Consider the following 25,736-nt stretch of genomic DNA (forward strand, 5'->3'; position numbering starts at 1 on the left):
ACATTTCTGCTGTATTACAATACCTCTGCCATGTTGTACTATTTCTACCAAGTTACTACGTTTCTAATAAGTTACAATATTTCTGCTAAATTCTCCTTTAATATAGTATTATTGCAAACTTATGTTTCTTCTAAGTAACTCAATTTAAGGAAAGTTCTTAAATTTTTGCTAAGTTGTTATTCATCTGCAAAGTGCTGACTTCAGCTTCTTCAGCTATTTTCAGCTTTTACAGCTATTTTAAGCGGACAGCTTCAGCTTTACAGCATCCACACAGTATTTTCGCAGGAAATGCAAATTTTTCTAGTAATAAATCTAAGGAATAGTAATAAGTGTGCCTCTTGGCATAGCCACTCTTAATAATAATAATTCAATTCAATTCAATTTTATTTATATAGCGCCAAATCACAACAGCAGTCGCCTAAAGGCGTTTTAAATTGTACAGTAGATCGTACAATAATAGATACAGAGAAAAACCCAACAATCATATGACCCCCTAATAATAATAATAACAACAATAATAATAATAATAATAATAATAATAATAATAATAATGATAAGAAGAAGAAGAAGAAGAAGAAGAAGAAGAAGAAATCTGAGGCATAGTAATAAGTGTGCCTCTTGGCATAGTCACACTTAATAAAAGGAGTCCGAAGTCATGATCGTTTAAAGCCAGGAAATAAAAGTTAGTTTTTAAACAGGTCTCTGATGTTGCGGAGGTCCCGATGTCGAGGGGCAGTCAAAGCAAAGGGCCTGCCTCCTCTGTGCTTTAATCTGGACCTCAGCACAGCGACAAGCATTTGGTTCTTCTACTCTTCATCATTCTCTTCATCATCCTCCAGCTTCAACACGTCACTATGATTGACCGTTCAGGTGACGAGTTTCATCAGCACGTCTGTAGAGACAGACAGACACAGACTGAACTCTGGACTCTGCAGCTTAGCTCTGAGTCTGATCTAAACCTGCAGGTTCTCTGATGTCCAGCAGAGGCAGCAGTGAATCATTCCCCACAAACTCCCATGTTAAAAAGTCAAAGACAGAGCTAACTGGTGAACAGTGTGCTGTCAGACTGAGAGAAGAAGATAAACAGTGATGTGGAAACACAGCAGCACAAACAGGATGAAGTCTCAGCTTTAGCACAGTCATAGATCTACAGCTGTGTTTATCAGAGACACTCTACTTCCTGTTTTACATCCATGAAGCATAACAAGCTGACAGTCCATCTCTTCACCCAAAATCTTCCATTTTAAATAACACACACATCAGACTCACCCATCCAAGTTTGGAGATCCTGAATTACTTAGCGTCCATCTTCTGTGGGGACAGAAGAGAGACAGTCAGAGGTGGATCCAGATTGAGAATCTGTCCAGTGTTTGGACCTGAGCTGGATATACCAAGTCTAAACCTGCAGTTCATCTGGTGTCCAGCAGAGGCAGAAGTGAGTCAGTACCCAACAGACTTCCATGTTAAAAAGTCAAAGAAAGAGCCAGCTGATGAACAGTGTGCTGTCAGACTAAGAGAAGAAGATTGTAAACATGAATGATGTGGAAACACAGCAACACAAACAGGATGACGTTTCAGCTTTAGCACAGTCGTATATCCACAGCTGTGTTTATCAGAGACACTCTACTTCCTGTTTTACATCCAGGAAGCATAACAAGCTGACAGATCGTCTCTTCACCCAAAATCTTACATTTTAAACAACACACACATCAGACTCACCCATCCAAGTTCTCTACCATCTGAGATAGCCTCCATCTTCTGTGGGGACAGAAGACAGACAGTCAGAGGTGGATCCAGACTGAGGTTCTCATCCTGGACCCACATGTGACTGCTGCAGAGGCAGCAGTGAGTCAGTCTAAATAGACCCAATAAACATGTTTACAGTACTTATACTAAGGGGGTGTGGCCTATTTGACTGACAGGTAGATGGACAGGATATCAATTCATTCCTTTACTGCTACCATCACCTCTAAAATCTGGCTCACTCCAACCGAACCTAATGAAAGCTGTTCATTGTTCATCGGTGCTGCTGGTTTCAGTATTTGTTTATTAGGTTGGAAACCTGCAGTCAACTGAGACTGTAGGAATTACCTAAATGATTGACAAAAGTCAAAGTCTCTTTATTTGTCTGATTATTTTATTTTTACTGTTTATTTTATTAACAACAACATTGTTAAGATTGTTTAAGTAAGTAAATAAATTTGAAATATACGTATCCCCTCCCCCCTTCCCCCCAAGACAAGTCTGCAGTGATTATGATCTAAACTTAGCCAAAGCTGATTGCCGATGAGCTTCCTGACATGTAAGTGTGGGAGGGGGTTTTGGTGCTGATAATAGTTATTAACTGCAAATTTTCATACTTCTCCGAAAACGTCAGAGCAATTTTGTAAATATGTGATATCTTGATAAACCGAGCAGATATTTAAAGTTTACACAGCTAGATTCTCACCTGGAAATGTCTTAAAAGTTTATTTTGTGATCCAGTGTTACTTCACTCCGTTATTACACTCTTAAATCCTACTACTTATACCTGCTTCTTTCAGGATCTTACAAAGCTTCAAACGATGCATTGACTATTAAATTAATTGATGATTTTGATAGTCGATGTAATCGTAACTAGTCAACTAATCATGGCAGCCCTAATGTGGAGAAAAGTTTCATTAAAATTGTCACAAATGTGAAAATAAAAGTATTTCTAATTTTTATGTAACTTTTGTAGACGCACTGATATATGAACAGCTTATGTAAAACTTGACAGATGATGTACTTCTAAAAACCTCCCTGAGGTAAAATCTGAGTTTATTTTCATAACAAGTCAAACATTATGACTGTGAGAATTATTCAGATCAAACAGTTCATGAGAAACTTCCAGATAAACTGACTGAACACTCATCACTTACTCTGCATCAGTGGGGGGGGCTGTGTCCTCACCACACAGGAACAAACCTTTGAAGATTTTCCACCAGGTCTCTGCAGAGGACAAAAACAGCAGTGACATCATCACCATCATCATCATCATGAGATCCATGAAGAACAGCTGAAGTCATGTGACCTCTGTGTGGAGGTCAGATCCATGGTCTCAGGTTAAATACTTCTTTATCACTTCCTCTGTGGGAAACGATCACTTCCTGCTTTATATTACCCAGCCACAGGCTGTGTCTCAATTCAGGGTATGCATGCTTGAAGTACGCATTTCAAGTGCGATTACATCACCGCCACGCGACGACGGCTGTCCCAATTCAAAGTGCACTTCAAATGCATACTCCAAATGCGCCGTCAATTTCCCCAAATATCAAGCGTGGTCCGGTGCACGCTTTGTGGCCCCATATATCCCACAATCCATAGCGCGGCGGTGGGTGTGGATTATGGAGGACCACAAGAGCCACACACATCGAAATAAAAAATTCTGTGCTTAATTTTAATAAACTGGTTTTTAAATTCTTTTCAAGTCTTCATTTCAAAATCCTTTTTCGAATTCCACTTTAATAAAAACATTTTCGAATTGCACTTTAATAAACCGCATTTCAAAAAACATTTTCGAATTGCACTTTAATAAACTGCATTTCAAAATCCATTTCCCTTTCCTGTTCGCTCAGGGATTAACATGTGGATTAGCAGTTGGATTAACAACTTCATTTTAAAAATCCTGCTGCTATTCAAATTAGCCACACCGTGGGATGTAAGGAGCTCTCTGATTGGTTGGACAGACACAGGCTGTCTGCCAGCCTGGATTTTTCTAGCTCATAGCTTCGCCCTGCTACGAAGCGTGTGTGCTTGTACAAAGGCCGTTCAGCCTCGGGATTTAGACTCGGCTCGACACGGATATGTGAAGAATGAAGGGACCCTGCAGCGAAACGGAGAGCCCAACCTCTGACTGAGTGCCCGTTTACTCAGTCTGACCACCTGTTGAAGGTAACGTGCTAACATGGCTAACGCTAGCATCACCGCACGTAGCCCCGTTATTTTAAGGTCATTTTAGCTTATGAAAGTTTTACGTCGCAGCTGTACGAGCTAGCTACGTGTTTTGTAAGCTGCTGTGCTCTTCACAAATAAAGCTGGAAGCAGCTCAGACTGTTAGAACCAGCACTGAGGCCTGTTACATTTATACAGTGTTAGAGCAATGGCTGCAACCTACAGCCTTTAAACTAGCGATTAAAATGCTGACAGTAAACTCGTCAGTCCAGATGTTACCACATTACTTTGTGATACTTAGAGTTAAAACAACTGAGACAGGCTGATTAAAATAACAGCTGTCAGTTCTCTCATTCCTTATGTCAAGACTGGAGATCACACTACTGATTTCAGTTCATTTAATATGTGAGTGCACAGATTCATTCTCAACTGGACATAAATGATGATCAAAGGTTGTATATATGATGAAGTCATCAAATCCCAGCCTCTAACACAGTGCGCTGAATCTTAGCTTTGAATGTCCAGTATATTCTAATCAGTGCAATGTAAGCATTCACTGAACCTACAGTATCTACACCTGTGTGGTAAATGTGTAGTAAAGATACAGATAATGAAGTTTAATTATTAATACAATATACATCATGAGAAAGGAAGCTGAAATTGATTCAGTTTAGTACTTGTCTCTGTATGTTCTGTGATTATAAAGGCCTTAAATTCTGTGATATATACTGTAAATGATTTTCACAGAGGTCTTAAAGTACTTAAATCACTGCTGATAGTCTGGTTGTTTATATTTTCACGTTTTTGTGTCTGTAGGGCTGTTTGATGACGATTTGGACTCCTCTGGGAGATGAGGACACACCCACATCTGTTCCATACTGCAGCCATGGATGGTGTTACAGCTCTGAGTCAGCTTTGGGCCATCAGATGCACACACTGGAAAACATGACTGTTGGCCACATGTCGGCAAAGTTATGTGACATTAGTGATGTTTGTACTTTCAGCGTTAACTTGGTTTTAAAGCCTCTACTTCTAAATATATATAGAAGTGGTAGTGCCAGTCAGATGTTTGTAGCTGTGGGTGTTTGGACTTTTAAAGCACTTTTAAGAAAGTTAATGTTCAATTTTAGAGAACGACTGGATGGTTCGAGTAACAGTATAATTTTAGCACTTACAGATCTGACAGTGAGTGGTTCCCGTTACTCATCCAGTCTGATAAAGCACTGGTTAAAGTGTTTGTGTATTTATTGATTTATTTTAAGTAATTGTGTTTTATGTATATTATGGTGTTATATTTTACAAATGCTTCATATATTTATTTATATACACTTATTTATATATATATATGGACATGAAGTCTGCCAATAAAGATTGAATATATATATAGCTGACCTTAATCTTACAGAGAATGTGATGATTTCATGGATAATTAAAGTCAGTCATATATCCACAAACACAACAAGCTGAAAGTCAGTGATGCTGCTCGGTTTGCAGTCCTGAATATGACGGCACAAGCAGGATTCACTGCACTGTTAATGTTAGCTATGTTATATTGCTGCCTCTGTTCGGTGGTGTCGAGCCAAACGGACACTCACTCACACTGATCTGTTTCCTGTGTACCTCTTCACTTCCTGTGTTTCCTTCAAAATAAAAGCAGTAGGGGAACAGACTCTAAATTGTGTCTGTGGATGTTTGCGAATGATCAGAGTCCATGACAGGTTCAGTATAATGATAATAATAATTATAATAATAATAATAATAATAATGATGATGATAATACAGGTGTGAGAAATTTAGTGTGAATGAACAGTGTTATGAAGGTGACTGTGTGTGACTGCATTGATGCTTCAACTTGCTGTTTGTTTCAGCTCAGTCCACCTCACAGTGTCTCATACTTACCTTTGACCCACAGTGCCACTATTGCCTGTCTAAGGACATTTCCATCCCGGTCCAAGACAATGCAGTGGTAAACACCTCCATCTTCACAGAGAGGCTTCATCAGAGTCAGGCTGAAGTCTCTGTTAGTCATGTGGTCTGGATGCATCTGTACACGGCCTTCATAATCACGATAAGGCTGAAGCTTCCACTGACCTTGATCCATAACACACACACAGATCTTTTTATAGCTGGGTTGTGCACGTGTCCACTTCACTCTGACAGCAGCAGGCAGGTCTTCGTCCTTTCTCCAGGGCAGCTCAATGGAGTCCACCCCCTGTGTCACCTCCTCTGCTTTCAGCATGCAGACTGAGAGAAAAGAGCAGAGCTTGAGCAGGTAACAGGTAAGCTCAGGTTTAATTAGGTGTTACATTTACCTCCATCATGTAAACAGGCTGTTACCACAACAACACCTTAGCTGTCTATGGATTACACACTGACAGGTGCCATTGATCAGAAGAACAGTCTGTGACTGAAGGACAGACAGACTTTACATATTTAATATGATTGTTTTAAAATGAGCTCTTATTTTGTTATTTATCTTTGTGTTCTGTGTGCTTTTATTTTGAACGCCTGTAGAGGAGCACTGTGTTGTTAGTTCACAGATGTGTGGACAGCTGATGGAACATCATCATCATCAGTTATTAGTTTCCGGGATGTTTGGGACCTGCTGCTGTTTGTGGCTGATTCCAGATCAGCACTTTGTGAATGTGTGAGGTCAAAGGTCACAGACATCAGTGTTCACAGACTGCAGGTGAAGGTCAGTGAGGTTGTGTTACTGTGTCACACACTAACCTGCTCTGTTCTTTACTATCTTATATGCACGGTACACAACGGCACCGTAGAGAGCATTCAGGAGGAGCACAGGAATCAGGACAGCCAAAACTATTGGCCATACTGGAGGAGGAGGAGGACGTTCTGTAACACAAACACAAACAGAAGATCATGCAGCATGTTTGACGAACCAACATCACTGTAGTTACTCTGTTATTAATATTTTACCTGCTTTACTCAAAGCGCCATCATGAAACTCAATGGTAATAACTGAACCACAGGGATCAATGATGTTAAAAATGTTAAACTCGGAGTCTAAACTCTTGGGTTTTCAGCCTCACAGAATGACGTTAGTTTAAATCAGACTGATCCTGATCAGATCCATCAGTCATCACCTCACTGATCTTTGATCAGTCACTCTGAATCTCCACACTCATGCATGGAAGCACGGGCATCAACTGCTCTGATGTTCAGTATCAGAGCAGCTGATTGGCTCTTTCACATAACCATGAGTTTGCTGGTCTGATATCAGAGAGTCAGATAAACTTCCTTTGTGCTGTGTTATGATTTAATGTTGTCAGTGTTTTGTTTTATGTTATGTTTAAGGATTTGTTCTCGTTTCCTGTTTTATTGTGAAGGTCTGCGTCTCATGTGAGTGTGTTCAGTTTTACCTCTGTCTCGTCTTGTTGATTATTCCCAGCTGTGTTCCCCACCTGTGTGCAATCTCCCTGTGTTTCCCTGTGTGTATTTAAGTCGCGTCCTCTGTCTTTGTAGTTTGGCTGGCCCGTCTGTGTATCCACCATGTCTCATCCGTGTGTTTCCCTGCTGCCCAACCGTCATCTGTTTTCTGCTCGCGGTTATTTGTGTTCAGGTTTGTGTTTCTGTTCAGGGTCAGTAGTTTAGTTTTTCCCAGTATAGTTTAGTTCTCCATTCACCATTTTGTCCATCTCTTTTGTTGTGTTTGCCTTAGTGGCACCAGCCATTTTTAGCCAACCTGGTTGTCTATTTTAAGATAAAGCCTCTTCTCACCCACAACCTGGTATTCATCTTCTTTTATGTTGCGGCCTTGAGCCGGGTCGTAACAGAAATGGGGGCTCATCCGGGATACATTCGTCTTCGCTGGAGGGTCCAGAGGACCGCTTCAGCATTCTGTTTCAGCTGGAGGGTCCGAGGGGCCTGTCCAGCCTTCATTCGTCTTCGCTGGAGGGTCCGAGGGGCCTGTCCAGCATTCGTCCGTCTTCGCTGGAGGGTCCGAGGGACCGCTTCAGCCTTCCGTTTCCGCTGGAGGGGTCCAAGGGGCCTGTCCAGCCAACATTCGTCTTCGCTGGAGGGTCCGAGGGGCCTGTTCAGCCTTCGTCTGTCTTCGCTGGAGGGTCCGAGGGACCGCTTCAGCATTCCGTCTTCGCTGGAGGGTCCGAGGGACCGCTTCAGCATTCCGTCTTCGCTGGAGGGTCCGAGGGACCGCTTCAGCCTTCAGTCTCCGCTGGAGGGTCCAAGGGGCCTGTCCAGCCATCATTCGTCTTCGCTGGAGGGTCCGAGGACCGCTTCAGCATTCTGTTTCAGCTGGAGGGTCCGAGGGGCCTATCCAGCCTTCATTCGTCTCCGCTGGAGGGGTCCAAGGGGCCTGTCCAGCCAACATTCGTCTTCGCTGGAGGGTCCGAGGGGCCTGTCCAGCATTCGTCCGACTTCGCTGGAGGGTCCGAGGGACCGCTTCAGCCTTCCGTTTCCACTGGAGGGGTCCAAGGGGCCTGTCCAGCCAACATTCGTCTTCGCTGGAGGGTCCGAGGGGCCTGTCCAGCATTCGTCCGTCTTCGCTGGAGGGTCCGAGGGACCGCTTCAGCCTTCCGTTTCCGCTGGAGGGGTCCAAGGGGCCTGTCCAGCCAACATTCGTCTTCGCTGGAGGGTCCGAGGGGCCTGTTCAGCCTTCGTCTGTCTTCGCTGGAGGGTCCGAGGGACCGCTTCAGCATTCCGTCTTCGCTGGAGGGTCCGAGGGACCGCTTCAGCCTTCAGTCTCCGCTGGAGGGTCCAAGGGGCCTGTCCAGCCATCATTCGTCTTCGCTGGAGGGTCCGAGGACCGCTTCAGCATTCTGTTTCAGCTGGAGGGTCCGAGGGGCCTGTCCAGCCTTCATTCGTCTCCGCTGGAGGGGTCCAAGGGGCCTGTCCAGCCAACATTCGTCTTCGCTGGAGGGTCCGAGGGGCCTGTCCAGCCTTCGTCCGTCTTCGCTGGAGGGTCCGAGGGGCCTGTCCAGCCTGTGTTCAGGTTTGTGTTTCTGTTCAGGGTCAGTAGTTTAGTTTTTCCCAGTATAGTTTAGTTCTCCGTTCACCATTTTGTCCATCTCTTTTGTTGTGTTTGCCTTAGTGGCACCAGCCATTTTTAGCCAACCTGGTTGTCTATTTTAAGATAAAGCCTCTTCTCACCCACAACCTGGTATTCATCTTCTTTTATGTTGCGGCCTTGAGCCGGGTCGTAACAGCTGAGAGTCTTATTACAGTTCACAGCAGAGTTTAAGTCACACAGCTGGAAACAGGTGTGGACGTTACACAGAGAAGCTCAAAGGAACCTCTGTGACAGAAACACTCACAGCTCACTTTAGTTCAACTAAACATGTTCATATATGAAGTCTGTGTCGACCTCAGGACCTCTGCAGCTGAACTCTGTCCACTCACCTGAGACCTTCAGCTGTACTTCAGTCTTGTTCTGATGTTTTCCATCCTTGCGAGTGGTGCAGGTGTAGGTTCCACTGTCGGAGTATGCAGGGTTCCTCAGAGTGAGGCTGAGGACTCCAGTCTGCAGAGCGTCGACTGTCATTGATGTTCTGTTCTTGTAACGAAGGTTTTGGTTTGTAAGATCGGCACCGCTCTGCTGATGCTTATGGACCACTGGGAGAGTGAACTCATCCCGGCTCCACACAACAGCTGTGGAGTTCCTGGAAACATTAGTTGGCACCTGACAGGGCAGCAGGACTGACTCCACCCCCTCATACACCTGCACTGGTGATGCATGCTGGGAAACTGAGTAGAGAATAAAAACAGCTCAGTGCAGCCATGTGAGCTTTGTGTTGGACATGAACACAGAATCAGCAGTGACCCTTTTATTTAACCTGTTTACACTCAAACCTGAACACTCAATTAAACAACACTCAGACGATGTCACATGAAACACACTGATGATGATGATGATGATGAGCAGGGATGGGTATCGTTTAGGTTTTATCCGATACTGGTGCCAAACCAGTACTTTTGAAACGGTGCCGGTGCTTAAATGGTGCTCGAACCGGTGCTTAAAGAATGGAGAACACAAAATTGGTCCAAAACCCTCTCATGTTTACCTGTTTTTTTTTTTTTTTGGGGGGGGGGGGGGTAGATAACAATGTTAGCCTTTTTTGCAGCTATAAGGCATGTATGGTATCACTCTTTGCTGGAAGAAGTGGTTAACCCTCTGGGGTCCAGGGTATAATTGGCCGTTTTTGACTGTTTTTGATTTTACCTCTATATTTCACCTTTAAAATGTGTTTATCTTGCCTTGTTTGGTGTCATTATTTTCAGCACAACCTCAAATATCTAAAATTTGAGTCATTTTTTTCATATTGACATACTATATTAGCACAATTGATATAAATTCAGGCAAAAAATTCAAAATCAGAGTAGAGAAAAGTTAAATTTTTTACTGTAAAACCCACAAACGTGTTTAAGGAATCATTTTCATGACTTGAAATGCAAATAGAAAATGTACATTTCTAAAAATTATGCACAAGTTTTGCAAACAACAAAGTTATATGGTACTATTTACCTAAAAATGCAGCCAAGGCCTCAGGCGTTTTTTATATAACCATTTAAATCTATTTACAGAACAATCAGGTGTGCTGCATCAAATAAGAAGGCACACAAATTATTTGTACCAGTCCAAAAAAAAATAGTTTGTGTTCAGTATAAGACAGAGGAGAACACCACAGGCCTAAACCCTGCAGGTCTGACAGCAGGAGGTGGATCAATCCTGTTTTCAGCGAGACAGCGTTTACACTGGAATCTGCCTTTCATGGCTTTTTTGGAGCAAATCTGACATTCAGCAGTCTAACTGACACACAATACAAAACAATAACTACACAACAAACTAACTACAGCCTCCAAACACGCTAAACGTCACTAATGTCTCACATATGAAAACTCGCTCTCTCTCTTTCTTTCGCTCGGCCGCTTTCCATCGCGGGTGTCACTACTAAAACTGCCCCTTCTCCCTAAACAACCAAGTGCCACATGTTGCCATATCATTTTTTGATTGGCTGACATGGTATCCTCACCAATAGGGAAGGGATGTTTCTTTTTCTTTTTTCGCTCGCAAGCGGAGAGTGTTTGCTAGCGCTGTCCATAGAAAACGCTGTTTTTACCGTTTCTTCCCGCTGTAAACACCACTGTTTTGTTCAGAAAAAAACATCGCGTGTATTTTTATCATAACTCTGGTTTTACATACGCATCGACACAATTCGAAAACTGGTATATAGTTTGAAGTCCGCACCTTCGACCCAACTTGAAATGGAGACTGAGTCGCTGCATCTTGTAGCTGTGTCATCTTAAATTGGTCATGTGATTTTGACGCGCCGGTGCGCGTCCGTCGTCCCCAGAGGGGACAATGGAAAAAACACAAACTTTATCCAAAAACCTCTTATGTTTAGCTTGGTCATTTTAGCCTTTTTGGCCAGGGTGAAGGGAGTATCTGCCATCAAACAAGGAGACAGCCGCATCTAACTACGACGGTTTTAGCTAGTTTACCTTACATGCATTAATGTAATAACGTGGTTAGCCTACTCAACGTAAATTACACATGAACAACATTAAGCTACTCACGCAGAGAAGAACGGCTGCTGCTGCCATCATCATCTGTCATCATTTCTGCTACACTGGCAGGGCTAGGGGCCAGGACTCTCCTCTTCCGGGTTTTGGGGGATGTTGCTAACTCCAGGTCCGATAACAGGCACCACACCCGCAGTAGATGTGCACGGTGTGAGGTCTTGCAGCAAGCTATCAAATACGGCGCATTTCTCTGCTTTAAAAAAAACAAACAAAAAAACCTGCGATGCGTCGCCAGGTGTTTCATCGGATTTGAGGTGTTACCTCCTTTGATAGTATCACAGTATCACCTTAAAGTACTTGTTGCAGGCTGCTGAGTTTGCATCTTTTGCTGTGAAGTACAGCCAGACTTTGACCGCTTCGCCTTGGGCATTTTTAATCTGTAGCTCTGCTGTAAAAGAACATACGTACCTAGGCACACCTACTGTCCTTGGAAATGTAAAATGATTGGCTAGAATCCAAAGTGTATGACATCTCAGAAAAAAAAAGCACAGAAATAAAGCACCGGAATGTGCACTGTTTTTCGGTCTGGTTGCTACCGTTTATGTCAGAATCGGTGCCATAATGGCATCGGATACCGGTACCCATCCCTAATCATGAGAAGTCAAACCTGAAGCTTAGACTTTGCCGAGTGTTGTTTGTCCCTTTAAACAGGATCTGTGAGCCCCAATACGCCCACACAGGCTCACACTGGTCTGCATTAATATTAATGGAAACAGATCTTTGCAGATGTGACCATCCCATAACATCAGAAACATTATTGGTGTTAATTACACAGAGATCATGATTCAGCACACACCTGTTAATCCATCTGTTTCATATTAAAGCTCATGAATCCTTTATTGTGCATCTTGGAGCCACCACAAATCTGTAGATAGCCACAAACTACACAAACATTCTAATAATGAACACACTGTTAGTCATGTGATATCATCAGCAGCAGCAGCAGAGGTGGGTAGTATCGAGTTACAGTTACTCCATTGCATTTACTTAAGTTTTTTGGGGAAAAAAAGTACTTTTAAAGTACCTTTATTGCACCGTACTTTTTACTTGTAATGTTTAATGTTAATGTTTTACAGCTTAACAATGTTAATAGTTACTGTGAATGAGTTGGTTAAAGTTTAACTCATTTGATTGTTTTATTTTGCTGAATGCACTTTATATGCCTTTTAATCCTGCGTGAGAGGGATCCAGGCATGCTTGATGCCGAAATTGCCCAGCTGTTTAACTCAGACACTGAATTGATGGAATTGTGGAAGTTCAATATACTGAAAAAATAAGTGTATTTTTCAATATTTAATATGTTTCAGCTTAACAATGTTAAGAGTTACTAAGTGGACACCGTCCTGAAAATAAAGACATTAGACTACGTGTCCTTGGGGGGGGGGTAGGCTCTGTTGGGATTAAATTACTTAAAGTGCCTCAATTCTATGCTTTATATTAACTAAAATGCCATATCACCATATAGTGTAGTATTAAGTGGACACGGCCCTGAAAAATAAAGGCATTAGACTACGTGTTCTTTCTAGAGTGAAATGCTGTAGACTCTTGCACATGCTTGCCAGGGTGAAGTAGATAACAGGGGACCATCTTCTAGCGGAAAGTTACTGAGACACTGCTGTTTAGACTAGAATGAGAGAGCTTCTGTAATAAAACTGTTAGGGGCACAACACCATTTTGAGATCCCTCCCTCCTAGGAGTAATTGTGTAAGAGAAATAAAGTGTGAAATGATCTACTGAGCAGTGTTTCATGTTCCATCGGATGCCTATGAGGAATCAAAAGAACTCGGTGAAGTGTTGATATTTAACAGTAGTCGAGCTTTTCAGTTCAGTCAGCTGCACTTCGATCTCCTCTGTGTCCAGCCAGTTAAAAACAGACAAATCCAGCTGCTCATTAACCCTTTAAGACCTACCATAGAACCAAGTCCGCCAGAGCTTACTTTATATTTTTACATGCTGTAGTGCCATTTTTGGGAGCATTTCAAGTTGCTATACATCAATACAACCGTTATAGCCCAGATTTTAATAATATGTATGCATTAAGTCCATAGTAACTACATAAATTGCAAAAAAGTGCAATAAACTACAAAAAAATTGAAAATCGTTTTTGGTTTTTTTACATATATTTCTACTTGCAGAAATTTAAGAGGTTTATCCCTCAAAACTTTAAATACAAAAAAGTTGCAAAAATAGTTTACAACAATAGGAAATTTATTTTGAGTGTCTTCATAGTTTTATTTTTATATACTGCAGAAAAAATGAAAAACAATCCTATAATGAAATTTGTAAAGAAAACAGCATGTGCATCAAAATAAACTATTTAAAGCAGAGCAAATTTGAGTTCTAAGCATCCCAGAAACTATTCAGAAAAGCATAAAGTCAAAGATGACTTTTAAAAACACCAGTATAGGCTTATAAGGCCTACAAGTAAAAAACTACATTTTCCGCAAAAATGACGTCAATTCCGGTTTTGGGCAAGTAATGGCGGACATGCGATCATTCGCGCTGACGTCTATTTCAGTGTAGGAAGTGTTATGAACAGATATCGGATCGGCAAAGCGTGTTTCTGGAATATTATGTTTTTGTTCCTGCAAGAGCTTTTTATGCAATTTTTGCAAAGCTATATGTGGAAGGAAACCGTGACCTAGGACAAGCTGATGGCATAAGATCTAAGTACAACCCCTCCAGTTTCATATACAAAAAAAATTATTGCGCTAGCTTACGTGGTTCCAGTTCTACGGGGATTTAAAAATAGTTACGCAAAACTGAACATGCCCGCTCCGACCAGCTTTAAAGGGTTAAAGCTTTCTTATTTGATCAGAAAAGAAAACATTGGTCCATACACCTGAAAGTCCTGAAAACGCATTCGGAATTCTGTCTTGAGTCTTCGAATGTATCCATGTATTTCCATGGTGCTGATGCTGCGCTGAGCAGGCAGCACCTAAAGCATTTGAAGTGTTGGAATGTGGTCGTTTCAACATGGCTTGAAATAACTGCCAGCTAGCAACGTCCCTCTCACTGGTAGGCTAAGTTATTTTTAGCAAATTATAAGTTGAATCTGGTCGTTGGGGTTGTTAGCTAAGATATTGTCATTAAGAAGCGACACAACTAATGTGTCTACGCGAGCCAATTTGCAATGTGCACCGCTGGCCCGGCCATTTATTTTTTAATGCACCTTTTCAGATTTATTCACTGCGTGTTGTGCCATCAGTTAACCCTTCGCATGCCAGCTGCCGCACCAGTGCCCAAGGTTGCCGACCCCTGATCTATTGCGTAGCTTTCCTCATATCAAGAAGCTGTCAATCAAAATCAATACAGCTCTTCCTGCATCTGGAGCTTGTGAAAGACTGAACAGCTTCACAGCAAGAACCTTGAGAGCAAACCACTGCTGAAGCTCAACCATCACCTTACTGAGTGAAGAAATGGCACATTTTTGCTAAATATGCAGAGATTGATGCACACTCATACAAATTATGGTAAAGTGAGCTGTCTTGTATGTACATATGTTGAAGATGCCTCATTCTAATGTTTTCTCTGAGGCTGCTGTGCCATTTTGAGTAAAAGTGAATATAAAGTATACAGCACATGAAAATGGTTTGCACTGTTTATATATTCATATTATTTACTGTAGGTATTGGTTATAAAAGCTTTATGTTGTGAAAAACTGAAATCTGGAAATTAGAATAGTTGTGCCTTAATTTGTTTATGTTTTTACATATATATTTTATTTGAAAATACTAAAATTTGTATATATATATATATTTTTTTTAGCTTGTATGATAGTGTTTATTTAAAGAAAAAAGTTAAAAATAAATCAGGCGTTACAACCAGTTACTCAGTACTTGAGTAGTCTTTTCACTAACTACTTTTTTAATCTTACTTGAGTAATTTTTTGGACAACTAAGTTTCACTTTTACTTGAGTATTAAACAGTACATTGCATAATGACTGAAACCAGCCCACTGAAGGAACAATGGGCTGGGAGGTACTGTTTATAAGATTGGGGAAACCTGCAGTCAGCTGAGACTGAAGAAGTCACTTGGATGAGTGACGAAACGTTTCTCCCACAAAACGCTACGTCCAGATGAACAGAATCAACTTTTGGAGATTTACTTTCCTGGATGATTGAGAATGCATCAAGATCTCTCTCTCTCGACATTACTGATACACATACTGCTAGACATTGATATGCATCAAGACATTTTAACCCACTTTGGCTAGGTCATAATGATAATGGATTGCATTTATATAGCGTTTTCTAGGCACCCAAAGCGCTTTATAATTCCACTATTCATTCACTCTCACATTCACACACTGGTGGAGCCAGCTACAGTTGTAGCCACAGCTGCCCTGGGGCAGACTGACAGAAGCGAGGCTGCCATATCGCGTCATCGGCCCCTCTGGCCAACACCAGTAGGCGGTAGGGTAGAGTGTCTTGCCCAAGGACACAACGACCAAGACAGAGAGAGCAGGGGGATCGAACTGGCAACCTTCCGGTTACAGATGAGCTTCCCAATCCCCTCAGGATCGTACCGATGCTGTATATTGGATCGGTCCATCCCTAGTTTTGGTAAATGGTAAATGGACTGGTTCTTATATAGCGCTTTTCTGCTCTCACTGAGCACTCAAAGCGCTTTATACAACTTCTGCATTCACCCATTCACTTTATCTAAGGTGTTTAGTGCTTCTATCTAACATTCACTCGCACGCTCCGATGCATGCATCGGAGGGCAACATGGTATCTTGCCCAAGGATATTTGGCATGCAGACTAGAGCATACTGGGATCAAACCACCAACCTTCCAGTGAGTAGGTGACCTGCTCTACCACCTGAGTTATAGCCAAATACTTCAGTGGGAGAAACATTCAGCACTTTTTGGGATGACGCACTAAATGTGTGGGTTAATCGTGTTCATCTGAAACAAAGGCTTTTATTTTGAAATAACGTCTCAGTTTCCCCTACACACGCACACACAGTCAGTAACCGTGGGTGTTATCTCCGTTCCACAGAAGTGGGTCTGCTGTACTCCTACTTCTCAGGATTTTAACTTCCTGCTCTCCTCCAGTGTTCATGTGTGTGTGTGTGTGTGAGTGTGTGAGAGAGAGTGTGTGTTGAGAAAGGTTTTCTTACCAAGTAACAGGAGGAAGAACATAACCAACATCTTCATCCTCAGTAAAAAAAAAGTCCTGTTACTGTAACACTGAATAATGACTGATACTAGCAGCACTGATGAACAATGGGCTGTGAGATCAGTTTCTTGGTCCTTAAACAAACAACCTCTAGCGAAGCGGATGGCACAACACAGAAGAGCTACCTTGTCAGGCCAGGACTCTGCAGTCTATTTACACCTACAGGCCAGTGGACACTCTTTCAATGATGAGGATGTACACATCCTGGAAAGGGAGGAACGCTGGTTTGAGCGCGGAGTCAAGGAGGCCATTTACGTGAAAAGGGAAAGACCATCTCTGAATCGAGGAGGAGGCTTAAGGGTACATCTTTCGCCATCTTACAATGCTGTGATTGCAGCCATTCCCTCTCTGTGAATGGTACTCATGGCCATTGATCAGTGGTCTTTGATCAACCTTTGATACAAGACCGGGAAAACCTGCAGTCAGCTGAGACTGAAGAAGTCACTTGGATGAGTGACAAAACATTTCCACCACTGAAAACGTTACATCCAGATGAACAGAATCAACTTTTGGGATCATTTTTACCTGGATGATTGAGCATGCATCAGAACAAATCATTATTAATTACTTATTTTAAATGTCATTAAATCTATTCCCCAGTAGATTTCTAAACCCTGAATTCATCCAGCTAATCTGCATCTATATTTACATTCATTTGGTTCTGTACTTGACAATTATAATATCCATCCATCCATTTTCTTCCACTTATCCGGGGCCGGGTCGCGGCCCAAGCCCAGACCTCCCTCTCCCCAGCCACCTCCTCTAGCTTGTCCGGGGGAAAAGGCGTTCCCAGGCCAGCCAAGAGAGATAATCTCGCCACCGTGTCCTCGGTCTGCCCCGGGGCCTCCTTCTGGTGTTAAAGTTTTAATATAGTTATAATAACTATTTACCTCTCCGTGAATCGCTACCTTATCGTGGTGGAGGGGTTTGTGTGTCACAGGGATCCCAGGGGCTATGTTGTCTGGGGGCTTTTGCCCCCTGGTAGGGTCTCCCATGGCAAATTGGTCCTGGGTGAGGGACCAGACAAAGAGCGATTCAGAAGACCCGTATGAAAAGAACATCGAGGGAACAGTTTACCCTGCCCGGGATAGGGTTACCGGGGCCCCGCCCTGGAGCCAGGCCCGGGGAGGGTGCCCGAGGGCGAGCGTCTGGTGGCCGGGCCTTAGTCCATGGGGCCCGGCCGGGCACAGCCCGAAGAGGAGACATGGGCCCATCCTCCCGCAGGCCCACCACCCGCAGGAGGCGCCATAGGGGTCGGGTGCAATGTGTGTCGGGCGGCGGCCAGGAGCGGAGGCCCTGGCGGACCGATCCCCGGCTGCCAAGACTGGCAATAGGGACATGGAATGTCACCTCTCTGGTGGGGAAGGAGCCTGAGTTAGTGCGTGAGGTTGAGAAGTACCGGCTAGATATAGTCGGGCTCACCTCTACGCATGGCTTGGGCTCTGGAACTAGTCTCCTGGAGAGGGGCTGGACTCTGTCTCAGTCTGGAGTTGCCCCTGGTGAGAGGCGGCGGGCTGGGGTGGGTATTCTAATATCCCCCGGCTTGCTGCCGGTACGTTGGGGTTTTTCCCGGTGGATGAGAGGGTTTGTTCCCTGCGCCTCAGGGTCGGGGAACGGGTCCTGACTGTCATCTGCGCTTATGCGCCGAGTGGCAGTTCAGAGTACCCAGCCTTCTTAGAGTCCCTGGGGGGGTGCTGGAAGGTGCCCCACCTGGAGACTCTGTTGTCCTACTGGGAGACTTCAATGCTCACGTGGGTAACGACAGCGAGACCTGGAGGGGCGTGATTGGGAGGAACGGCCTCCCTGATCTGAACCCGAGTGGTGTTTTGTTATTGGACTTCTGTGCAAATCACAGTTTGGCCATAACGAACACCTTGTTCGAACATAAGAGTGTCCATAAGTGCACGTGGCACCAGGATGCTCTAGGCCGCAGGTCGATGATCGATTTTGTAATCGTATCACCAGACCTGTGACCATATGTTCTGGACACTCGGGTAAAGAGAGGGGCTGAGCTGTCAACTGATCACCACCTGGTGGTGAGTTGGATCAGGTGGCGGGGGAGGACGCTGGACAGACCCGGCGCACCTAAACGCGTAGTGAGGGTGTGCTGGGAACGTCTAGCAGAGGCCCCAGTCCGCGAGATCTTCAACGCACACCTCCGGCAGAGCTTCAACAACATTCCGAGGGAGACTGGGGACATAGAGTCCGAATGGACCGTGTTCAGCGTCTCCATTGCCGAAGCTGCTGCATTGAGCTGCGGCCGCAAGGTGGTTGGTGCCTGCCGTGGTGGTAATCCCCGAACCAAATGGTGGACACCAGAGGTGAAGGGAGCCACCAGGCTGAAGAAGGAGTCCTATCGGGCTTGGTTAGCCTGTGGGACTCCAGAGGCAGCTGACAGGTATCGACAGGCCAAGCGGAATGCGGCTCGGGCAGTGGCTGAAGCAAAAACTCGGGTGTGGGAGGAGTTCGGAGAGGCCATGGAAAAAGACTTTCGGACTGCCTCGAAGAGATTCTGGCAAACCGTCAGGCGTCTCAGGAGGGGAAAGCGGTGCTCTACCTGCACTGTGTATAGTGCTGGCGGTGCGCTGCTGACGTCGACTGAGAAAATTGTCAGACGGTGGAAGGAATACTTCGAGGACCTCCTTAAGCGACACGTCTTCCGAGGAGGAAGCAGAGTCTGGGGATGAGGGGAATGACCCGCCAATTTCTGGGGTCGAGGTCACTGAGGCAGTTAAACAACTCCTCGGTGGCAGAGCCCCTGGTGTTGATGAGGTCCGCCCCGAGTTCCTGAAGACTCTGGACGTTGTAGGGCTGTCCTGGTTGACACGCCTCTACAATGTTGCGTGGAGATCAGGGGCAGTACCCCTGGACTGGCAGACCGGGGTGGTGGTCCCCATCTTTAAGAAGGGAGACCGGAGGGTGTGTTCCAACTACAGGGGGATCACACTCCTCAGCCTCCCTGGGAAAGTCTATGCCAGGGTGCTGGAAAGGAGAGTTCGTCCGTTAGTCGAACCTCGGATACAGGAGGAACAATGCGGTTTTCGTCCTGGTCGCGGAACACTGGACCAGCTCTTTATCCTCTCGAGGATACTTGAGGGTGCATGGGAGTTTGCCCAACCAGTCTACATGTGTTTTGTGGACTTGGAGAAGGCATTCGACCGTGTCCCTCGGGGTGTCCTGTGGGAGGTGTTGCGGGAGTATGGGGTGTCTGGCCCACTGCTACGGGCCATTCGATCCCTATACAACCGTTGTAAGAGTTTGGTTCGCATTGCCGGCAATAAGTCGGACTCGTTTCCGGTGGGTGATGGGCTCCGCCAGGGCTGCCCTTTATCACCGATTCTGTTCATAATTTTTATGGACAGGATTTCTAGGCGCAGCCAAGTGGCGGAGGGCTTTCACTTCGGTGGCCTCAGAATCTCATCTCTGCTTTTTGCGCATGATGTGGTTCTGTTGGCTTCATCGGGTGAGGGCCTCCAGCTCGCACTGGAACGGTTCGCAGCCGAGTGTGAAGCAGCGGGAATGAGGATCAGCACCTCCAAATCTGAGGCCATGGTTTCTCAGCCGGAAAAGGGTGGAGTGCCCACTCCGGGTCGGGGATGAGTTCCTGCCCCAAGTGGAGGAGTTTAAGTATCTCGGGGTCTTGTTCGCGAGTGATGGGAGAAGGGAGCCGGAGATCGACAGAAGGATTGGTGCTGCGGCTGCAGTGATGCGGACGCTGCACCGGTCCGTCGTGGTGAAGAGGGAGCTGAGTGTAAAAGCGAAGCTCTCAATTTACCGGTCGATCTACGTCCCGACCCTCATCTATGGCCACGAGCTGTGGGTAGTGACCGAAAGAACGAGATCGCGGATACAAGCGGCAGAAATGAGCTTCCTCCGAAGGGTGTCTGGTCTCTCCCTTAGAGATAGGGTGAGAAGTTCGGCCATCCGGGAGGGGCTCAGAGTAGAGCCGCTGCTCCTCCACATCGAAAGGAGCCAGTTGAGGTGGTTCGGGCATCTGACAAGGATGCCCCCTGGGCGCCTCCTGGGTGAGGTGTTCCGGGCATGTCCCACCGGGAGGAGGCCCCGGGGCAGACCCAGGACGCGCTGGAGAGATTACATCTCACGGCTGGCCTGGGAACGCCTTGGTGTTCCCCCGGATGAGCTGGAGGAGGTGGCTGGGGAGAGGGAGGTCTGGGCTTCTCTGCTTAGGCTGCTGCCCCCGCGACCCGATCTCGGATAAAGCGGATAAGGATGGATGGATGGATGGATGAATACAATCTATTTGTGTATGATTGTCAGTCCAAAGAGTGAGAGAGGAAAGAGGGGAATGTGAGGCGAAAGTACAAGTTCAGGAAGAACCAGGTAAGAACACAGACAGGGAACAGTGACAGGCAAAACAGAAACTGTTAAACTGACAAAGAAAAAAAACCTAATTTTACTCATACAATCTGGAAGTTGTGTCCTCCCTATATTAAAGCTGCTATACAGAATCTGCAAAACAAACCTGTTTGAAACATTTTTGACCCTCTTTAACAACATTCTAACATAACATTATAATTGATTGGGGAAATTAAAATTAAAGATTAAAAAGATTAAAATTAAATTAAAATTAATTATATATTTTTATGTGGTTCAGCCACAACTCTACTAAAACCTCAGCCAATAATAGGTAGGCCAACTTTTGGATTATCTAGTTGTCTGTATGACTGCGGCACCACCACATTTACATCAGAAAGTGCCAAACAGTGCCCTGGTGGAGTGAGGAGCTGTAAAGAGAAGCAGAGTGCTCTGTTTATATTCTAAAAATGTTTTAAGCTAGCTTGTTTCAAAGATTCTGTACTGCAGCTTTAAATGTTTTCCAAAAGCACACATACACTTATCAGTGTTTCTCAAACTTTCTACAGTGTGTACCACCTGAGAAAATGTCAAGCTCTCCTATGAAAGCATGAAACTCATACATCTTACAACACAAAATTCCAATCTGTTACTAAAATGAAAAGTCACATACGTTAAAATAAAAGAAAAAAATCTGCAAAGCCATAGTAGTATCTGCAGTAAAGATCTTTTCATACATTGTATACCGTAGTTTTCAGGTCATAAGACGCTACTTTTTTCCCACACTGTGAACACTGCGGCTTATACTGACGTGCGGCTAATGCATATTTTTTTTCATGCGGCCAAAAACATTTTGCCTGGTAACAGTAGACCAATAAAATTGATAAGTAGTATATATACGGTATATATTTTTACCGGTGGTTAAGAGATGTTGCAGGGTGGTTTTCGGTTTTTTGCCCTTTTTCCCCGTCCCTCTTCCCCGCTGTTTTTCTTTCCCTCTTTCTTTCTCCCCTTTCTTTCCCCCAGTTAAGTCTGTCCCGTATTCAGCAAGTGAAAATAAAATAAACAATAAAAGGTGAATCAAATGGACCATTACGGCAAGGCTGGGATGGTCAATTTGGTAAAGTAAATCCGTTGGGCATCTTTCTTCGCCTTTAGACAATAATTCTGATGGCAAAAGAACCAAACGGGACAGGTTAAAAAAAAAAAAAAAAAAAAAAAAAAAAAAAGAGATGTTGCAGGGCTCGCAAAATCGCTAGCCCGACGTCCCGGGGCTAGCGATTTTCCCAGTCGGGCTACCAGAATCTATCCCTGCCCTGCCCGTTGGGCTATCATAGGAAGGAAAAATATACGTCAATGCTTTTGCATTCTTTCGGAAATGTAGCTGGGTAAATATGTCATTGGCATCGGTGAGCCACTGTCAATATGTGACTAGGGCTGCTCAATTAATCAAATTTTAATCTAGATTACGATCTGGGCTTTCAACGATCATTAAAAATGACTGAGCCGATTATTAGCACCTCCCTCGTGCTTTACTCTCGCGCTGCTCCGTGTGGCAAATCGAGCACACCTCTCTGCGTTTCGAACACGCGTCACAACAATTAAGAGGAGCTAACAGAGGGAAGCTCGGAAAGCTAAGCAGGAGTTATTTGGAGAGCAGAGTGAATGCCGTTGGCTGAAAAGAGAGGTAAAAAAAAAGCCCCTTTAGTGGTGTGGAAACATTATGGGTTCGCGGAGTCAGACGTAGATCAAGTAGACATAGTGTGTAAACTACAACTGGTGTTGTAGCTGCACCACAGAGCGACATGGCAAAGTTCACTAAACATAGATGTTTACATTTTATTTTTTATATTGCAAACATTTGCACTGTTATCAGTATTTGCACACTATTTTATACTATTTTTGACAATCTTTAAAGCCATTATTCAATACATTGTTATTGTTAAATAAATATCATCAAATAATCAAGATCTCAATTTCAGTGAATATAATCGAGCAGCCCTATATGTGACATTCGCTGTCAAAATAAAATACGCGCACAAGATAAGAAGTTGCAACGCGCGTTTGCGTCCATAAGATTTTCTGGAGGAGGACAGACATTTGTTTAGAACTCTTAAAGATGTCGAAGAAGCTCCTTTAAGCCATTACTTTACCTCCAATGTCAGATGGAGTCCGAACCACAAAAGAAGCGCGTATTCTAGGAAAAGTGGTTGCAGGAGGTGAGCTGGCTTTAAAAAAATGATGAATGCACAGAGATTTGGTGCAGAATGTGCCATGAAAATCCCACTCTAGCGGACAAAAACAGTGCCTTTTATATGGACGCAAACGCGCGTTGCAACTTCTTATCTGGTGCGCGTCTTTTATTTTGACAGCGAATGCGCACATGCGGACCACTTATGTGCACCCGTGTAAATAACATAATGTTCTGCAGGGTGTGTTGTTGGTTTCCCTCGATTTCTGAGTCGACAAGTGCCTTTGTTACTGGGACCAGTAATTTTAAGAAAGGCCCCCATTAGGACCCATGAGAAATGCAAGAAATTGATTATTGCTCAGTCTGCAAAGAGCATACTAAAAATCTTACCTGTGATTTCAGTGGAAATTTCAAATTCAGGATCAGACACAGACTGATTCCTGTTGTACGGTTCTTACAGGCTCATAGAAATTTCTGTTCAATTACAACCAAGTATTTGAGTTGATGATTGTAATTTTTATACAGTATTGTAATTTGTGTTTCAACAATGTTTTTATTAATGTTTCGTTTCTGTTACAATATTATACATTAAAGTATAATATTGTAACAGAAACAAAACAGGAAACGAAACATTAAAAAAAAATTGCTCCCTTTTTTATTTGGGCTACTTAAATTTATTTCGGGCTACCAAAAACTGAAGAGTCCCTGCCCGAAGGGCTACCAGGGATTTTGAAATTTTGCGAGCCCTGTGTTGTAATTTGTTTGTGCACTGTTCCGTAAAAAAACCATAAGCAACGTAATTTGTGTGTTACCGATACGTACGTATACTGAAAGGTAGCCGTGTTAGAGGCGCTGTTCGGGGAAAAAAAGCATTTGCAGTATGTATTTTTGTATGTTACCATAACATTTATGTTACCTTACGGATTAAATTAAACGTTACAAATCCTCATGTGTAATATTTCTGTGTAAATATCTCATATTACAAGTAAAACGCATACGCATAAAATCCGGTGCAGCCTGTACAAGTACAAAATTGATTTTCTTTCTAAAATTAGAGCATGCGGCTTTTAATCAGGTGCGCTCTGTAGTCCGGGAAAGTTGCCTCCATTTTTATAATTTTTTTAATTAATATTTTGTAAATTTGTACATTTCAAGGACTCTTCTATTTTTGGAGTGTATTTTTTATGTATCTGTATTATATTATAAATACAAATTAAAAGTGAATCTCTGTCCAAAAGATGGACGGTTTACTTTTTACTCACTATGAGCATCATTCATTATTCTCCCCCAGTAATTAAGGTTAGGATATGTAGTTTTTTTATTCCAATCCATTCTTCTTTTGCAGCATTTAAATAACCTTCATCAGATTTGATGGTTTTGTTGCAGACTTTTCAAAAAAGTGTTTTTCTTTTCTAATGTGGGGATTAAATTGTGTTAAAATGTACAAAACAGTGATGTCATGTTTTGTGACAACTCATTGTGACAAGTAAGTTCATGTTGCATGGCTGGGCAGTTCTCTGGGTGCCCAGCACCCCCAAAGCTCTGATCCTAGAATCGCCCCTGGCTTACAGTCCTGTTACCAAACATTTTTTTGATCGAGAGTCCTGATCTGTGGATTCCTGTCACCGATGGCTGACTGACTGACTCCACCATTACAGACACGTGGAAATATCCTGTACTCAGGGTACACACTAACTTTGTCAAACACTCTGTTAATCTTACTGTTAATATGATCTATTTTATTGCTAAATACTTAAGTTTGAAGTTCACGGCACAGCAGCGCCTCACCTGCTCGTTATTCGCGGTCCTCACAGGTAAAATGAGATTTGTCTCGAGTGTCAGCGCCATTACATGAAAACACGTTAAAATTTAACAAAACTGAAGAGGAATCCATTGAATCCATTTCCATCTCCCAGCATTACCTGTGCACCTAAATTCAGACTGTCACACTGGCTCTGAAAGACTCTGCGGTAAAATACATAGTGTATACTACAGTAACACCTAAAACTCCCCAAATCTCTCACTGTAACCAGCAGGTTTATTCACAGGTACGGGCAGCTTACCTGTACAGTCCAGACGTCGCAGCAAACAGAAGAGAAACACCGAGAACGCTGATTTTAACATCTTTTTCTTCTTTTCTGCTACAGTTTATTGTTTTTAGTTTCCCGGTCAAAATCCGTTTACTGATACAAGACATCAGCTGTTCAGAGCTTTACCTAAGAGAGTTTTCTTCGTGTTCTCCACCCGTACGGGAAAATCTACACTGTTACGCCCGCTTGAAGCTGACGCTCCGGTGCGTGTGTCAAAAAAACAAAACAAAAACCCACTGCTTCCGGAGCACTGTCTAGAGGCTTGATTCGGTTGGCCAGAGTCACGTGATCAGTGACGTCCGAAGCTTCATTTAAACGTAACTGATTCAGTGGTTTATATTAAATTTAAGAACAAATCAGTATATATTCAGAAATGGGTTGATAGAAAAATTTTACTTGTGAGTCAATTACTGAATAACTGACTCACTTATCTTCTTATAGGGAATTTTTGTCTGTTTATGAGTTTTCCATCACTCCAAGACAATAT

The 25,736-nt window shown here is 43.6% G+C and overlaps 1 protein-coding gene across 3 annotated transcripts; it reads right to left on the reverse strand.

Annotated features, from left to right (window-relative positions):
• Window positions 1–559: 559 nt before the first annotated feature.
• Window positions 560–25,460, reverse strand: LOC102082613 (uncharacterized). Of its 3 annotated transcripts, none has more exons than XR_002059887.2 (8): window positions 25,223–25,460; window positions 9,289–9,633; window positions 6,643–6,765; window positions 5,812–6,156; window positions 2,901–2,970; window positions 1,720–1,758; window positions 1,270–1,510; window positions 560–892 (listed from the first exon to the last, which is right to left on the reverse strand). XR_002059887.2 is itself a non-coding variant. In XM_019354867.2 (8 exons), the coding sequence occupies exons 1-8, from the start codon at window positions 25,281–25,283 to the stop codon at window positions 853–855; spliced, it is 873 nt and encodes a 290-aa protein (XP_019210412.1). In that variant the 5' UTR covers window positions 25,284–25,460; the 3' UTR covers window positions 805–852. The 3 variants fall into 3 exon arrangements, 2 of the variants coding, with proteins under 2 accessions (XP_019210412.1, XP_019210410.1); XM_019354867.2 differs by having other exon boundaries at window positions 805–892; window positions 1,270–1,311; window positions 6,004–6,156; XM_019354865.2 differs by having other exon boundaries at window positions 805–892; window positions 1,270–1,311.
• Window positions 25,461–25,736: the final 276 nt, after the last annotated feature.

The sequence above is a fragment of the Oreochromis niloticus genome, unplaced genomic scaffold, assembly GCF_001858045.2.
Source record: "Oreochromis niloticus isolate F11D_XX unplaced genomic scaffold, O_niloticus_UMD_NMBU tig00000238_pilon, whole genome shotgun sequence".
Taxonomy (NCBI): Eukaryota; Metazoa; Chordata; class Actinopteri; order Cichliformes; family Cichlidae; genus Oreochromis; species Oreochromis niloticus.

What these genes read in the sequence shown, in the direction of transcription:
- LOC102082613 (XM_019354865.2), bottom strand. Translation starts at nt 25,283, where the DNA reads ATGTTAAAATCAGCGTTCTCGGTGTTTCTCTTCTGTTTGCTGCGACGT. An exon ending in AGTGGCACTGTGGGTCAAAG is followed by an intron (nt 2,971 to 5,811) that starts GTAAGTATGAGA and finishes TGTCCTCTGCAG; the next exon opens with AGACCTGGTGGAAAATCTTC. An exon ending in ATGGTAGAGAACTTGGATGG is followed by an intron (nt 1,312 to 1,719) that starts GTGAGTCTGATG and finishes CTGTCCCCACAG; the next exon opens with AAGATGGACGCTAAGTAATT.